The sequence below is a fragment of the Esox lucius genome, chromosome 21, assembly GCF_011004845.1.
Source record: "Esox lucius isolate fEsoLuc1 chromosome 21, fEsoLuc1.pri, whole genome shotgun sequence".
Classification (NCBI taxonomy): domain Eukaryota; kingdom Metazoa; phylum Chordata; class Actinopteri; order Esociformes; family Esocidae; genus Esox; species Esox lucius.
The window spans coordinates 27,642,772-27,660,573 of NC_047589.1; the positions used below are offsets into that span (position 1 = coordinate 27,642,772).

A 17,802-nucleotide genomic window follows, 5' to 3' on the forward strand; every position below is an offset into this window, starting at 1 on the left:
TGTGTTTGTGGAAGGAAACATGCAGGCCTTGAGCAGAGGGAGGCTGTTGTAATCATTTTCACAGCTAGGTCCAAGGACAAGGTCACAGCAGTGGTCATGTTTAGATAAACAGAGATTCCAAAGGTGGGATCTAAAAAAGTGTTTTAACATGAATTCCGTACAGTGGCCTAGCCAAAGCGTGCGCTTGAACACCATTGGAACACCTGTGGGGAGACCTGAATATCGCAGTTCATAAACGCTGCCCAATCTGACAGCCTGAAAGGATCTGCAAGGAAGAACGAAACTGTTATTGCTGAATAAAGTGTCTGAATATTATGTACCTGAGATACTTCATGTTTTTTTCTTCAATAAATTGGCACAATTTTTTATTTATTTGTCATTACGGGGGTATTGTGTGTCAAGTTATGGTAATTAATTCAGACTATAACGAAATGTGTAAAACATTCCGGAGGCCACCGCAAATACAGGTTGATTCACTGATTGGCACTGCATTGCTCAACATATTGCCCTCACACTAGACTGATGAAGGCTGTCATAGCAAAATAGTGAAAAACTGCAGTCAGCTGAACTGACTTTTCAAACAACCATATATCCCTGTGGACGGATGAGGAACTGATCAACCTTACGCCTCAGAGGGCTGAGGGACGAGTAATGGTAAACACAGCAGACCGGGAAATATACTGTTGACTGAGAAATTCCCATAACGAAACAGAAAACAATAAACTGTAATATGAAACAAAGATAAATTATATACAAGATTGAAATTAAAAAGCTCTGGAGTGCCTTCAATTGAATTACGGGCAAAAATGCTTACGCGGACCCATCCTTCATCGAGTCAGGTGCATGTATTTGCATCGCAAAAACATTTGACATTGCCAACCACTTCAATACATTTTTTGGTTGACAAGATTAGCAAACGCAAACTTAGACCCACAACTAATTACTCAGCCTTCATATTCATGCATAGCAGATCCCATAATGAAAGATAAACACTGTAGATTTGAATTCTGCATAGTTGGTGTTGGAGAGGTGAAATAACTACCGCTATCCATCAAGAAGCACACCCACCCTGTACTGACAAGCGGGATGGTAAATTACTGGGGTTGGTAGCAGGACGATATAGCCGCCCTATCTGACACGTTTTTTAATCTAAGCCTGGAGGAGAAAGTCGGTCCCTGGGCCTGGAGGGAAGCCAAAGTAATTCCACTGTCCAGGGAGGGCAAAGCACCTTTTAATGGTTCATACAGCCAATCCATCTGCTTGCTAATTGCGCATAAACTCACGGAGGAAAAAAGAAATACTCGAACAGTTATTTTATTGAAAATGAATGAACAGCATTTTAGCATGCTAATTAAGAAAGGCCACTCCACATGCTCAGCGTAGACAATGAATAATAAAGGTGTTATTGATTCTTGTCCTCCGCCATTTAATGGATTGAGAGTTACCTAATAGAACACTGGGTTCTTAACCGCAGCCTCTTTAATGCCAGTTGGTCTTAGTAATGCAGCACGCCGCCTTTGGCCGTTGTTGTTTTCCGTTTTTCCTAACGACCTTCCACTGCCCTTGAACAGAGCCCGCGTGGCTTCGCAGGCTGACAATTTGCGAGCACACACGTCCATTACAGTCAACGCTAGGGTGGACGATTTTGGGAGATGTTGGTGCTCTGAAGACGACCGCAGTTGACACGGTCCGACACCCATCAACGCCACACGTGACACGCCGTCGGAAATGTCTTTAAGTCTTCCTCACGTCCAGAACGTAGGCTGGGATGTGCACAGCACTAAATACAGCCGTGATTTAACGGATTTGTGTACCTGAATAGAGATTACCTGCACTGGCCGATGTTAATGTTACTGAGTGTAGCCGGACAACTGGTCAGAGAAGCTGACCCTGATAAGTATGAATGGGATCTATGGAGGGATAATGGAAACACTAGCTCAAGCAAGGTAACGAACAATAAGACTCAATGAAGAGGCGCTGTCATGGATAGATTATCGAGTTAATGTTCTGGATTCAGACCCCGCGTGTTGCAACTTGTACAAGATTTCAGCACGATTACTGAACGTCAACATGTCTGTCTTTATTCATTAGATGTACGACTAGAGCATAAAATACATAAAAAAAAACGTCGTTCAGTCACAAATCTATTTTTTAAAACGTGCGAATCAATAGAATGTAACTGACTGCTGAGAAATAAGAAAGCACGGTTTGGGGCAATTGCTTTCGCTAGCCTGGGAATCTCACCAACCCATCGAACCTGGTTTAGAGAGCTAACCCGAACAGCTGGACGGATGAGGCCTGAAATACTATGTGGTACCACCTGATCCAGTGGTCAGGAAGCCGGAGCTACGACGGACACCGGACACCTCTCTCCCGTCCCTTACGTCCGGGTGAAGGTACAATTAAAGATTTAGGCAGTGTGACTGCGGTGAAATAGATTCAGAGAATGGAAGGGAAGGAGATAGGAGAGGTATGTGATGTGTATAACTGGAGAGCGCCAATGCAGATGTTAATACGGAACACTTCCTGGATAATAGAGAATAATACGCATACATCCGGTGAGACAGAAGACAGGAAACAACTACTTTAAAGTTAAATCTTTATTTAATATAACAACCACACTTGACGCCGATATCCACTCACTGGCTAAGGATTTGTACACTACTCAAAAAAGCGACTTAATTAAATAGACTTTGGAAATTTCTTCTAGGCAAACATTTTCTCTCTGGAACGCATAAGTTTAGTGTTGACATTCAGAATACTTTCAGTGAAGGGGGATGGTGTGAGTGTGTGTATGTAAGTGTAGTGTGTGCATGTAGTGTGGTGTGTGTACTTACAACTTCCTAAGAAATCTACAGATAAGGAGGAGAGTAGATTACATGGAATGTTTAACAGAGGTTGCCCTAGTAACCTGAGCATTTAATGGTGGTTGGTTGCATGCTTGATTAATTGGTTCATACAGTTCTTTGATTGGTGGATTTCTCTATCTCTTGTCCTTCAGCGTTGCTTCTGGCATGTGACTGGTGGGTTGCAGACAAAAGGAACTGCTCTTTGGGCTCCTGTGGTCTGTGTGGACAGCTGTGACAGGCAGGTGGGGGCATGGGCTCATTGCTGGTTTGTGATTGGCTGTTGGGTGGGTTGGTAGGCTGCTGTGATAGGCTGATCGCTGTAAACCAATGGCGACACGTTGCGTTGGCTCGCCCTTAGGCACAGATCCAGGATCAGCTTTCCCTTTTTCAAATCCTTCCTTAACTGCGGGAGTCTGTGAACCAGACTGACCGTAGACCTGTGTCTAGGGGTAACCAGGGTCAGCAGGGAGGGAGTGGAGGCGCGGCTCACTTGCGAGGCTGGTGGATGTGCTGGGTGAGGTGCTGGTTCTGGGGCATCTTGGTGACAGACGGCTGGGGCTTCTGGTGAGCCACCTGGGCGGCTGCTGGGGTAAAGTCCTTATCGCCCTGGGAACAAACCACACACACACTGAGGTAAGATGGGTTACCGCACACACACACACACACACACACACTGAGGTAAGATGGGTTACCACACACACACACACACACACACACACACACACTGAGGTAAGATGGGTTACCACACACACACACACACACACACACACCCACACACACACACACACACACCCACACTGAGGTAAGATGGGTTACCGCACACACACACACACACAGGAAAGATGGGTTACCACACACACACACACATTCCCGTCACAATCCTAGTAACTGATCACCCCCCGGACTACTGGCTATTCAGCCAAAACCCTACAGAATCTCTACAACAGCCTTAGCGCTCCTTCAAGCACTGAGCAAGACCACAGTATGTAGTGTCTTAGTGTGCGCGGGTGTGTGTGCGCTGTCTCCTGGGGTGCAGATCAGTTTAACCCCAGTCTGTTTTTCTCTCTCCGTTTATCATGACAAATGTATACACAGAGACCAGCAGAGCATCGACCTACTTCGAAATCCTCTGACTCACTTAAGAACTGCCACAGGGATGCTGTGTGTGTGTGTGTGGGTGTGTGTGTGTGTGTCTACAGTACAATACAACACAAAGATCTCGGAGTGTCTCTAACAGGTTCTCTCTAAACCTTCTATATGCGGTTCCAAGAACCCAGCCTACAAACCTGAGTCTTGCTGTGGGTTGAGCCAAACCCTGCTGGTGGGTTGAGCCATGGCACCAGGCTTTGGCACTCCTCAATGTTGTCTTTGGCTCATTGAGAATAGGCAGTGGAGCAGACGAGGCAACTTAACACGCCCAGGCCATCCCAATCAAATGCATACTGTACTCCACTGTTGAGACTCTTATTACATTGCTACACATTGTACTGTAGGCATGAGGCTTTGTACAGTGGATTGCCAAATTATTCACCCCCACCCACTTGGCAGTTATCACAGACTTAATCACATTATCAAACTAAAGTTTTACCATATAACGTCCAAGTGAAAATAAAGAATATAAAAAAAGAAGTTGTTGCATAAGTAGTCAACGACTGTTTAGGCATGCCTTAATTAGTTAACATTTGGACAAACAAAGCACAAACATTTACTCATTGTGTAAATGGGATTTACACTCATTTTGACATGACCCCCGTTCTTGCCTCTCTCCCTCCCCTCCTTCTCTCCCCCGCCTCTCTCCCATCCTCCCTTCCTCTCCCCCACCTCCCTTTACCTCCCCCACTTTCTTACCCTCCCCTCCCTCCCTAAAGATTGAGTGTCCCAGTCTGATCTTGATTTAAGAGACATTTGTGCTGTTCCTTGATTTGATCTCAGAAAGTGAGTCCAGTTCATTTCTTCCTGAGACCAGCCACAACTAGCAGACTGAAGAACTCTTACAGTGGATGTGATTATCAGCTCTTGAGTCAGCACATATTACCGCTTGGGCGGGCCAAATATCCACACTCTGTTCATAACACATTAATAATATATTTCATATTGGAACCTCACTATAAACCCTTAAGGTTTGTCTCACTCATCAGTAGGTCCTTGTTTCAGTAGTAAGGAACACTGGAAGCCACGAGCTCTCTGAGGTAGAGGGAAGGGGTAAGTGATGGTTAGAAGAGTAGCCCTCTTGCTTTAGTGTCCTACAAGTGAAATATGTGTGCGTTTTGTAGAGCTACAGTGTTAAAGTCAGGTTATGTGAGGGCTGATGAAAAGAGGTACGCTGGCTAGTTAGCTTTGAATCCCAAAACAGCTACGGCGGCAATATAGTGAAAACACATATACCCTTTGATTTTTGGGGCAGATACTAGTGGCAGCTCATGACCCTAACAACGGGGGGTAATTACTTTAAAATGGTTAGATGCTAGCTTTTCTCACTGGCCAACAGAGAGAATGTTACCAGGCAGCACATTGTGCGAAATGCCCAGACTGGTATATCTTGTGCATCAAGGTCTGAGTGGTGTGTCAGGGCCACATACTTAACTACATACTGGGGTCAGCGTTGGTCTTGATTCCATTTGCCAAATGTACTGACTGAAATGGAAGTCAAGTTATCACTTGAACTACAGCTCCCTGAAGGAGGGAAATGAGGCATTGTTCCACGTTGCCTGAAGTGGGCCCAGTGAATCTCTGGCCTCAAGCTTGTATCCTGTGGGAGGCGGGGCTTCCAGCACAGCACATTTCATTGGCCTGCTCAAGTGAAAAAATTTTATTCTTCAAATCAGGTGTCTCTAGATTTAGCTCCCTATACAGTACGGCTGCCTTCCCTCCTTCGGAAATCAGTAGATACAGTCGTAACGCTTCGCTTGTATAAAAGAATGAACAGATGAATGCAATGGGACAGCATTGAGGCCAGACGGTCAATTACATGGTCTACATAAACCTCTGGACACGAAGGAACACACACACACAATTAGGGTCACACTATGACAGGGATGTATATTGCAGGTTAAATGGGCTGAATGTGGGGTCGGTTAGCTACTAAACAATAGAATTAAAAAGGGCATTCTGGAAGGAATCTCCAAATCCCTTTGCCGTTAAAAGGTGTGCAACAGCAGACTAAGGTGCCCTTTTGTAGCCGGATAGTTCGGAGCGGAGACCCGAGGAAAAGGAAGATCGTCGATGCCTGATGGCATTCGGAGGGACTTTGTTTGCTGCCCTCAGCCGCTATCCACCAGTGTCCTACAGGAGGCAATGACCACAGCTCTTGGATGGAAGAGATGTCAGGCTCAGCTTTCACCTCCTTCGGGAAACAGGCGGATGCATTGATACATTTCTCTTAGCCCATTTATCTTGGCCCCGCCTCAAGTTGAAACCGATTTCCCTTTAAGATCGAGTGTTGGTAAAGTTCAAAACTCGGAAATCGCGTCAGGCTCTCCATTTTAATTTCCCCCTGAAAGAACGGAACACGTCTGGGACAGCGCCAAGGGTGACCAAACCTCCACGGACACATCTAAAGCGGCAAGGCGAGGCCTTCTTTAAGGTCATATCACTTCTCAATGGGAGAACATAAATGAAGCTGCACAGATGCCCCCGGTTCAACAGGCTTTTATTACAGTCTGTTGGAGCCTGCAGGTGTGATAGCCCAGACAGATAAAGGATAAACGGCTAGCCTCGGGGCAGAGCTAGAGGTTTAAGTTGGGACCCCAGGAGGGGAGCTTAGACAGAGGCTAAGTACAGAGTGAGAGACGAAGGGGGAGTTTGGAATATTCTAGGATTCAGGGTAGGCTAAGCACAGTGTGTGTGTGCGTTAGTGAACATCCTGAGCTGATATCTGGAAACTGCTCAAAAATCTCTGTCCGTAGCAAACACGGCGCTGTGAGATGGCCAGCACTATCTATTTGAAGAACATCTTGAAGGGTCTCACAACATACAAAGGTTTCACCTTTATAAACACTCCAGACTCAATCACACTCACACACACACACACACACACACATACACACACACACACACACACACACACACACACACACACCTTACCTTTGTAACCACTCCTGATACGATCACTGCAGGTTTTGGTGGGCTGGAGAGAGAGACAGAGAGAGTGAGGGGTTAAAAAATATAAAAAAACATTCCAGATTCCTGACAAGCTGTTATTACATGTTGTTGATAGGCAATGCCTAATGCATTTTCTTTTCCAGGATGCTTTAAAGACACACAGGATTTGTTTCTCTTTGATCACCTTGAACATTGATTAAGAACAGTGAGTGTGAGGAAAGGCATGTTTTATGTTGTATGAAAACTAACACTGTGGCCTAGCAGAGACCCCAGGGAGACTGCAGCTTGACAGTCTTATAGAAAGACTGAGAGAAATATATTTTATTTTGGTCTTTAAGAAGACATACTTGTCACCCCAAGAAACCCCAAACCTCCCTCTATCCAACACCCCTCCCCAGAGGTGAAGTAGTCTCTGCGCTGCTTTGAGACAGCCACCACCCTGCTCTCCACCAGGCTTTATGCTCCCTCATGGACCAGAAAACAGTACCGCCGCCCTCAGCCAATGACCACCCGACCAGAAGAAATCCACCAGTTTGCGTTTCAGGTCCGCCAGCAGCCCCGCAGGGGGTTTAAGAACAGCCAGTTCATCCCAAAGGGAGGATACACCCCTCCCTCTTTATGCCAGTCCTCTAACCCAGCCCTCAGCCCCATGCCTGTCCTCTAACCCAGCCCTCAGCCCCATGCCAGTCCTCTAACCCAGCCTTCAGCCCCATGCCTGTCCTCTAACCCAGCCCTCAGCCCCATGCCTGTCAGTCCCCCCACAAGGGACTCTATATCAACGGACATCACTGCCGAATGCTTCACCCCACTCAGACTGGCCTACTGAGCCTCTCCACCACTTTAACCAAACTAGCCCCCAGAATACAGCATCCTGATCCAGGTCACAAATAGAACAGCCAACAAGCAAAACAAAACAGTGAAACCAATCTTTCTCATTGTTTAGCAACACAGCTAATTTGTATCCATGTACACGTTGTGTTTTAAGTCTTACATACAACTTAGATATTTTTTACCGTAAATCTCCATATATTTTCATAGATCTGAAATAAACATCCCACCAGGTGACGACTGATTTAATTATGAAGGTGTATTGACCACTGATTGGCCAGCTCATCCTCTCCAGGAGAGTGACATCGCAGACAGACACAGTTGATCTTAAGTGTGTTAGTCTGCTGTTAGACACTCTGTTTAATTAGCAGACTTGGTGATCTGGGATCAGTGACAAGATTACTTGATCTGGGATCAGTGTGAAGACAAGTGGATCTGAGGTGATTAAGGCACACCATCTGAGGCAGCCTGGAGTGCAGCGAAAAAAGACAATCACTGCCTGTAGGGGCCAGTAACGAGCCAGTAAGAGGTAAACAGCCAGATAGCGAGACAGAAAGAGAGAGAACAAGCAGGCGTTGGAGAGTGTAAAGGAGGGGGAGAAAGTGCAGAGGAGAGAGATGAAGATAATTAGGCTAGGTCCCACCCCTCAGGCTGTGCCCCAGGGACCAGGAAGTGTTTGTAGAGTTGAGGTCGGCAGTGCCGAGGTTGCCATGGAGACATTTCTCTGGTTCCTTTCCAGTAAAGTTCCTGTCGACTTCCTGACTGGATTCAGTGGTGGAGACTCACTTTAGAGCTGTTCTACTGCATACACTCTGCTCCTTCATCATCCGTTCCTCATCCGTACTCCTCATGTGAGGTGTACGCAATTAAGCTCTTCCCCCGTCTCTTTGTCTCTCTCGTTCCTTCCGTCCCTCCATCTTGGAGGTCCAAATTCAATGTCACAGGCATCACCATGGTGACCTTGCCCCACATCTACCCCCAACACACCTGCTACACATCTACCCCCAACACATCTACCCCCAACACACCTGCTACACATCTACCCACAACACATCTACCCAGAACACACCTGCTACACATCTACCCACAACACACCTGCTACACATCTACCCACAACACATCTACCCAGAACACACCTGCTACACATCTACCCACAACACATCTACCCAGAACACACCTGCTACACATCTACCCCCAACACATCTTCTACACATCTACCCACAACACATCTACCCAGAACACACCTGCTACACATCTACCCACAACACACCTGCTACACATCTACCCCCAACACATCTACCCCCAACACATCTACCCAGAACACACCTGCCCACCCACACCCGTACACACGAGCAGCCCCATGCTGTGGAGAGGGTCAGAAGCTTCCGGTTCCTTCACATGCACATCTCTGAGGACCTTGCATGGTCCGCTTACACCCAACCATTGGTGATGAAAACACTGGAGCGACGTAGCAAATCCTCACACCTAAAAATGTTATCGATTGGATTATTGATTCTGGGAATGTTGTGTAAATGCATTTGGTGAATAAAGGTGATTCTGATTTAGAGTTTTGATTAGTATTCATACTGTTTCATTAGTATTCATTTAGTTTCTTGTCACTATCACCTCTGTTACCACACAAGTACAGTCATGTGAAAAGTAGACCCCCCCCGAAAGGTGGTCTTTTAAATATTTAGACACAAGGATGTGTAATCTTCAATTCAACAACATTGAGGTAAAGATTACCTAATTTTACAAATGACACTGAAATATTATACTTTGCGATCATTTAATAGTTGAAGATCAACAGAAAAGCAATTTCATAGATGTATCTTTATGTAGGGTTAGTGTTAAGTTTTATGAGCACCTTTCGGTCAGCTCTTGGCCTAAATCTGGTGGGATGCCCCGTCTCATGTAGTTTGCGAATGATTTTTCTCGATTTGTAGATGATTCATCAGACAGGGGAATGACATAATGTGAATTGCTTGGAAATTACTTTGTAACCCCTCCTAGTTTCATGGGCATCAATAATCTCCTCAGGGCGATGGATAGGTCTTTTGATCTTAGCATGATGTTACACACACCCCTATGGTTAAGACTGAATCAGACCAAGTTTCTAATCACTATGGAATGTGGACCCTACCAAGTAACTCTGTAAAGATTTTTTTCATCATTTGCACCTGTTTTGCTGCATGTAATTACCTCAGCCACTCCAGTAGCACTACCGGTCCTACCTCAACCACTCCAGTAGCACTACCGATCCTACCTCAACCACTCCAGTAGCACTACCGATCATCCCTCAACCACTCCAGTAGCACTACCGATCCTACCTCAACCACTCCAGTAGCACTACCTATCCTACCTCAACACCTCAAGTAGCACTACTGGTCCTACCTCAACCACTCCAGTAGCACTACCGATCATACCTCAACCACTCCAGTAGCACTACCGATCCTACCTCAACCACTCCAGTAGCACTACCTATCCTACCTCAACACCTCAAGTAGCACTACTGGTCCTACCTCAACCACTCCAGTAGCACCACTGGTTCTACCTCAACTACTCCAGTATCTGTACTGATTTGTGGATGGGTACATCCATAAGATAAATACCTAGTAATGACATGGTAAGGCAATAATGCCCATGTAAAAATGCTATTAGACATGATTAAGTCATTGTGATAACAACACATAAAAGGGCCAGGGGTCATTGAACAACGTTGGCATGTACAATTTCAACAAAAAAAATAGATTTATTTGACAATCAATTGAGTAACTGATGTCCAACCAAAACGGCTAGACCCACTGATTGTCTCTTATCATGCAAGTACTTATAATCTATAATACAGTCAACATTTGATGGCCTTTTTACTTTAAGAAGTTGTTACATTCACACAAACCGTGTGTTTGACCTTTTATGCATTTTGAAAACGACCGCTATACTTTACGAAGTGACTGAAGGAGTCACGGTCTGAGCCAAGCTGCCCTCATCAGAGAGGATTTTTCCACTGAATTTCATACAGGCACTTTCACTGCAGCCTCTGATATCTCCAGAGAGGAGCCGTTATGGTGCCAAACTTCCTCTCAGGCCAAGCCGGAGGGTCAGGTTCTCTCTTTGATCATACGTCTCTCTCTCCCGCACATGCCCTCTCTTCTCGACTCTCCTTCTCTCCCGCTTGCGCTCTTTCACTCTGTCAAACACACACACACACACACACACACACACACACATTTCCCTATACTTGTAAGGACCCGCAACCCAGAAATCCATGTTTTCTATTCCCTAGCCTAGAACCAAATACTAACATTAACTCTAAACCTAACCAGAATAACCTAGACTTTGTGGCTTAACTTAACCAAACCCTGACACCGAAACCGTAATACTTAAACTCAAACATAACCATTATTCAAAGGCTAACCCGAAGCCTAAACCCTTAACCCAAAGTCAGATAAAGCTTCTTGTAAGAGTTAGCATTGGACCAATGGAACTTACTCCCCACTCATAGTAAACCAGAAAAACACACATTCAAATGATTAAGGTTTGTCTGTATAAAACAGCGGCAATGAGCTACATTGCAAACATACAATATATTGTTCTCATATTTTGGATGACAGATCAAGCCGACGAACAACAATGTTTTCCCAGAGTCCTCGATAAATATCTCATGACTGCTACACTCCAGAACCGGGAGGTCCTACCTGTACAGGCCCAGTCCCCATCCTCTACTGAGCACTTGCCAAAACATCTGTACCTCTCTTATAAACCTTGTTCACTATGCCAAAGATCCTGCCAGCTCCAGAGGACCAAATGAAGAGGAGCTGCCACATGAACATGGATAGTCTGCTAAGAGGCACACATTAGCTGGACGTTAAAGTGTAACATGTGTACAGTCATGTGAAAAACACCGTACACCCCAATTGTGCACTTGGGCTGTACTCTGCTGGCAATACTCGGCCCTCATTCAGGGGGGTTGCGGTTGGTGGGTGTCCCTTTGGTTGATGCTTGGCAATGTGGGTGGATTGATTTCCTGCCTTTTGGGCCCTGTCCGGGGCCTCCCCCAGATAGGACCACAGTGTCTCCGGACCCCCGTCTCAGTCTCAAGGTCTTACACTGCTATATTATTGTGCTGGGGTAGTAGGGTCAGTTCTCCTTCTCCACTATAAATCCTTGTTGGATTTAGGAGGACATGAGGTCCTGGCCCACACCTGAGAAGTACGTGTTGTTCCTTTCCTTGTCCATCTGGTCATGCTTCCGACCTGGACTAAGTTTAAATAGACTCTAGACCCACATGCATTTCTTAATTATAATAATTGTGATCTTAATATGTTCACCCGGCACAGCCAGAAGAGGACTGGTCACCCCTCTGAGCCTGGGTCCTCTTTAGGTTTCTTCCTAAATGTTGGCATTCTTAGGGAGTTTTTCCTAGCCACCGAAATTCAACACTACTGTTGTTTGCTCCTTGGGGTTTAAGGACAGGTGTTTTGTAAAAGCACTTTGTGACAACTGCTGATGTAAAAAGGGCTTTATAAATACATTTGATTGATTGATTGACCCCCTGGAAAGTTGTCTTTTTTGTTGAAATGAAATTTCATAATAAAAAAAATAAGTATAACACTGGCTTCTATAGCTGGTGTTGACCCCTTATGGCATAAATAGCATCATGCAGTTGTTTCTGCTAACTGGGTAATCTGTCTTTTATATTGACTGGGAGAATTGTTTTTACCCCTTCAAATGGCCTCACATTCTACTCAATAATTCTTTGATTCAATATGGTACTCATAGTTGACTCAATAATGGCAAGTTGGCCAGGCCCTGAGGCAGCAAAGCAGCAACCATTACGCCACCGCCTCCATACTTTATTGTTGGTATGAGGAACTTCTGTGCAAAGAAAGTGTTTTGTTTTTGCCAAACACAGTGTCTGGCATTGCAGCCAAACAACTCCACCTTTGACTCATCTGTCCAGTGCACTTTTTTCCAATAGTTTTGAACACCTTCACCCAGGTTTTGTCTTGCAAAAGTCAGTCGTGTCTGGATATTCTATTTTGAGAGCAGAGGCTTCTTCCTTCATGACCTCCCATGTAGGCCAAGACTGCGCAGTCTCTTACAGCTGACTCATGCACTTCGACATTGATTGTGGAACGAGAGGCCTGCAGGTCCCTGTGATGGTAAAGGAAGGTGTCCTAAACTTCTGTCCAAAAGGTAATTGCCCTTGTGTTTTTATTTTAACTTTACGAACAATGTCTAAGTTGATTTGTTAAACAGCATACCTTTCACCAATGAACGTGGAATCCAAATAAGATTTTTTTTTTTTTTAAGAAGTAAAAAGAAGGAAAACAATGACACCCAACAGTCCAGGGGGGGGGGAATTCTTCACGACTGCACCCTTATAACATGGAGATTAGCGACGGGGTGTCTTCAGGCTTAAGCCTCCATGTTTGGGTCACTCAGGAGTGATTTATCGAGTGGCGCGCCGATTAACACGCTGAATCGAGGACAGTCATGTGTGCCAAACACTCTGACGTCCACCAAATGGTGAAACGACAACAAACAGGCTCCTGGTGTCCTGGGAATATTTCACCCGCTTAAAGAGACGCTGCTTTAGAGTCTGGGCACGGAGCAGAACTATGTGGGACAGTGGAGGGCCGGGCATTTTTCCAGCACGTGTCCCCGTACACACCCGATATAATAACGATGTTCTGGAAATAAACCCAGAAATGTGGCCATAACAACATGTTCTAATAAAAGAGTGTGTGCTTGCTGGCAATGGGATGCAGAAGGATGAACAGTAAAGGGGTTAAAGACTTGGATGTTTTACCATCAACCACAGCTACTGGTCTATTTGGGCTGATTGTTGCAGTTCACTACCAGTTACAAAAATTCTACGTGTTTCAATACAAGGTGTCTGTGCGTGCATGTGGGGCCGAAAATACAATGACTCCTGTCACGGCTTTCCACGAGCAGATGCCAAGGGTCAAAGTTCAGTGTGTGTGTGTGCGTTACCTAGGCTCCTCCACATATTCCTCATCGTCTTTGTCCTTGTTTGAAGGGGGCTCAGGTGGAGTTGCTCCCTGGTGCTTCTGCACTATTCTCATTCCCCCTGCCTTCACTGTCACACACACACACACACACACACAGACACACACAATTAATTAACACACTGTAGCAGGTCTTAATCACTGTCAAAGTCTCAATCAGGACTCAACCATTTAGGAAGGTTTTGTTCAAATGTGTAGTTCAGTACACACCAAAGCTGGCGATTCAACTTTGGACTGATAGATAACAGATAGCGAGTGCTGTACGTTTCAGCTACGAAACTGTTGCGCAGTCTTCACTAGATTATATAGCTGCTGTCAAAAACCCTGCCTATTTCACTAATTTGTTTAAAATATCAACCAAACCACACTGTTCACCTCATCCCTAATCCAACACATTCATTATAAACGTGGAATTTGACTTTATGGTTATACAGTCTTGCAAAATGTTATTATACTCCTGTATAGTGACCCAGATTGGTGGCAGTCATCGTCCAAAATAATGTAGATAGTTTAATCCCGGCAAAATCTCTATACTTTCGGAAACAAGTGCAAAACCTGATTCCAAGACCAAATCGGGTTTCACTGGTGATTGGGTTTGGTGAAAATGTACAATTTAGAAAATATATAATTTTCACAAATGTAAAGTTTCAGTTTTCGTAAAATGTAATGCAAAATCGGGGTTCAAGACCCTTGTCTGAAACTGTCATCAGTACAACCACGTGGAAACGACACGTTACAATAACCGTAACAAAATTAAACACTGAATTTATTAACTGCACATGCGCAGTTCCGCACGACACGATTAGATTACGTTTTTGCGCATGGACAAGCTAGTTACGCCGCTACTTTGCTTACTACTGTGATTGGGCATTTCCTTTAGAGAAACAATATTTTCTTACCTTCATACAGATTTTTATTTCGTTCTAGCTAGCACAGTCCTATCATCAGCTAGTAGACATCTACTTATATATAGTCAGTTGTGGCTTTTGACATGTAGTCGAGTGGAGCACTTCTTTCTACCAACTCAATATGTCAGATTCCCCACTTTAGACTCCTCCCTGCCCAACTTCTTAAGGAACGGTATGACAGGGGAGCCAAGAAGTGAAATTATAATAATGATTATGGTTGAATAGACTACCGTTTGTTTAGTCATCATCACTGTAGACATAAACACAACAGGGCTATGGCACTTTCCATCTAGCACAGGCAACATCAAATAGTCTTGCAATAATTGCCAGTTATTATAACGATACAATGATTATCTTAGTGGGACTCAAACATTCAAAGCTACGATGTTGCTCTTCATCCGTGTAATCAGATAAACACAAGGATATACGATCAGATTTTGGTCAAAAGCACTTTAGAGCTCAAACAGGTTTGATTACTTCCTATCTGACGTTTTTAAAATAAATTACTACAGCCCCATTAAACGCTTCACAAAGAAAAGACGTCCGTTGAGCAATAAAAATGAAGGCGATATTGTATATGGTGTAAAAGACAACATAATTAGGTGTAATACCAGCCGGGAGATGTCCTCCTTTGGTCTCGATTTTCTCCTTCGGCGGTGAAGACATCTCAAATTCTACGGATATATATTGGAGATGTTAAATACTTGTGTTATTCGAATTTCCTATCCTGTGGTAAACAGACGCAGTATACTTCAATCCAGTTAGTAAACGTGGCTTTTTTGTTTGGCAACGGTGCGTGATGACGACAGACGAAAAATAGTTATGTGTGACGTCGGTGGAGTGTGAATAGGCTACGGGACGGGGCTGGTGACAGAATAAATAATTTAGCCTATCGAAAAATAAAAGACGCTAACCGTACGCGTGTATTTTTGATTTAACTATACAACTATACTATAATGTCCCCAAAGAGTTATTAATCCCGAAAAGGTTTACTAATGGGGAAATTTTTCCTGTCCCATTTTGAAAAAAGCTATTTTATTTGCTTTAGGTTATACGTTTAGATTGTTTTTTTAAAGTTACAATTAGGGTTAGTGCTATAATTAGGTTTAAGCATTAGGGCTAGATTAAGTTTAGGCAAAAACTTTTTTATTATTATTTTACCTTAATTTAACCAGGCAATTTTGTTAAGAACCTATTCTTATTTATAGCAACATCATGGGGGAGTGTTAGAGGGCGACTAGCAATAGGGTTACGTGTCTTTCCTCGGGGACGTAACGACAAAGCTTTAACCTTGGTGGTTAGGAGGAATACAACCAGATACTCGTCAGATGGCCCAACCACTAGGGTTACCTTGTCACCCACTAAGGTTATCCGGTTACGGTAAAGTTTAGGGTTTTGTAGGATTAAGTAAGATTATTTTAAGGGGCAGTCAACTTTGTTGTCCCTTTAATTAGATAGCTATGTAAACGTCAGTTATGTCAAGACAGTTGGGAAGACATTCTATAACACCTATGTAACACCTATTCCCCTGGTCTGGAGTTGTTGCAGTCCTCTGAAAGGTGTCAAGGTGTTGATGTCCAATCAGAAGGCAGCATGGTCACTGCAGTCTTTTTCCTCCTCTTTGTGTGCGCGTGCGCGTGCGCGCACGCGTTTGTATGCATGCTTGCATATGGCCACTAGAGGGGACAATAAAGCTTTGATATTTTATATCAGTCGTGACATTGAGCCTGCGTGTGTGTGCACGTGTGTGTGTGAGTTCTCATCTAAACTGTATGAAAAACATGTGTACTGTGACAGGGCAGGTATAACAGGGTGTTTGTGGCTCTGGGTTGTGCTAAAGACAATGGCCTCCTCCAGTGGGTTGCTCAGCCCAGTCCGGAAGAACTTCCTGTTTAACCATGAATACCAGTCCACGTATAACTCCAACTGCCTGCTCTTCATCTGGAGCTCTTTCAGAATATCTTACAGTATCTCTCTCTCTCTCTCTCTCTCACACACACACACACACACACACGCATATTATAGTACACACTGCTAAGCCACATACATTGTAAACACTGGTCCATTCGTATTTTTAAATGTCACCAATTTACTAGATTTTTCACAAGTTTTGATTACATTTATTATTAAAAAATAAATAATTGTGATTGAGTGAGTCCAGGGTTGAGCTTCAGTGTGTGCATATATTCAGATGTCCTCAGTGTAGTAAGATATGGCAAATCATCATTAACAATATAAATAACTTGATTTAGACTTGGGGTTAAGTTTGGGGCTATAATGTGGTTTAGGGGTTAAGGTTAGGGTTAAAGTTAAGGCCAGGGGTTAAAAAAAGTCCTTACAGGTATTGTACAACCAGCATATGTGTGTGTGTGTGTAGTTTGAATGTGTGTGCGAGTGTGTGCGTGTGTGTGTGGCGTGAGTGTGTGTTTGCGTGGTGTGAGTGTGTCTCTGTGATGGTTAACTGAGAGACAGAATGGGGACGTCACAGGTGAACAACTATGCATCTGACATGAACACTCTCTCTCTCTCTCTATCCTGCCTCTATACCTCCCTCACCCTCCATCAATTTGTCTGTCCCTCTCTACCTCTGTCTCTCTCTCTCACCATCCCTCAATCCCTCTCTCTATCTTCACTGTCCCTGGAGGCAGGAGGCTCTATCCCTCTCTCCGTCCGTCCCTCCCTCTCTTTCTCTCTCCCTCTCTCTCTCTCTCTCTCTCTGCAGGGTGACGGGTGTTCACAGCAGCCAGAAACCCCAAAACAGCAGCTGCTGCAACGCTGAAGAATAACTTCTGTCTATCCCCGTCTGCACTGGTTAACACTGCTGTCCTGTCATGTTTCATTCAGGGTGAGGGGATTCCACCTGACAGGACCTCTCATGACGTGTGCCTCTGTGCGTGGAAGAGGAAGAGAGAGAGAGACAGACAGACAAACAGAGGGACAAAATGATGAAAATGAATCATATTATTGTGTCATACTCACAGCACAGCAGATGTATTTCTGGCCAATTGAATGTGTCCCCTACTAGCATGAAATGAACACATGGATGAAACGGCTGTTTTGGTCCAAACCATTCCCTGCCAA

At 44.5% G+C, this 17,802-nt stretch overlaps 1 protein-coding gene across 1 annotated transcript; it reads right to left on the bottom strand.

Moving 5' to 3' along the window:
* Positions 1–2,585: 2,585 nt before the first annotated feature.
* On the bottom strand, positions 2,586–15,519 carry dap (death-associated protein). The gene is made up of 4 exons (XM_010896451.5): positions 15,333–15,519; positions 13,779–13,884; positions 6,933–6,975; positions 2,586–3,455 (listed from the first exon to the last, which is right to left on the bottom strand). Exons 1-4 carry the CDS (start codon positions 15,385–15,387, stop codon positions 3,336–3,338), a joined length of 324 nt encoding a protein of 107 aa, XP_010894753.1. The 5' UTR covers positions 15,388–15,519; the 3' UTR covers positions 2,586–3,335.
* Positions 15,520–17,802: the final 2,283 nt, after the last annotated feature.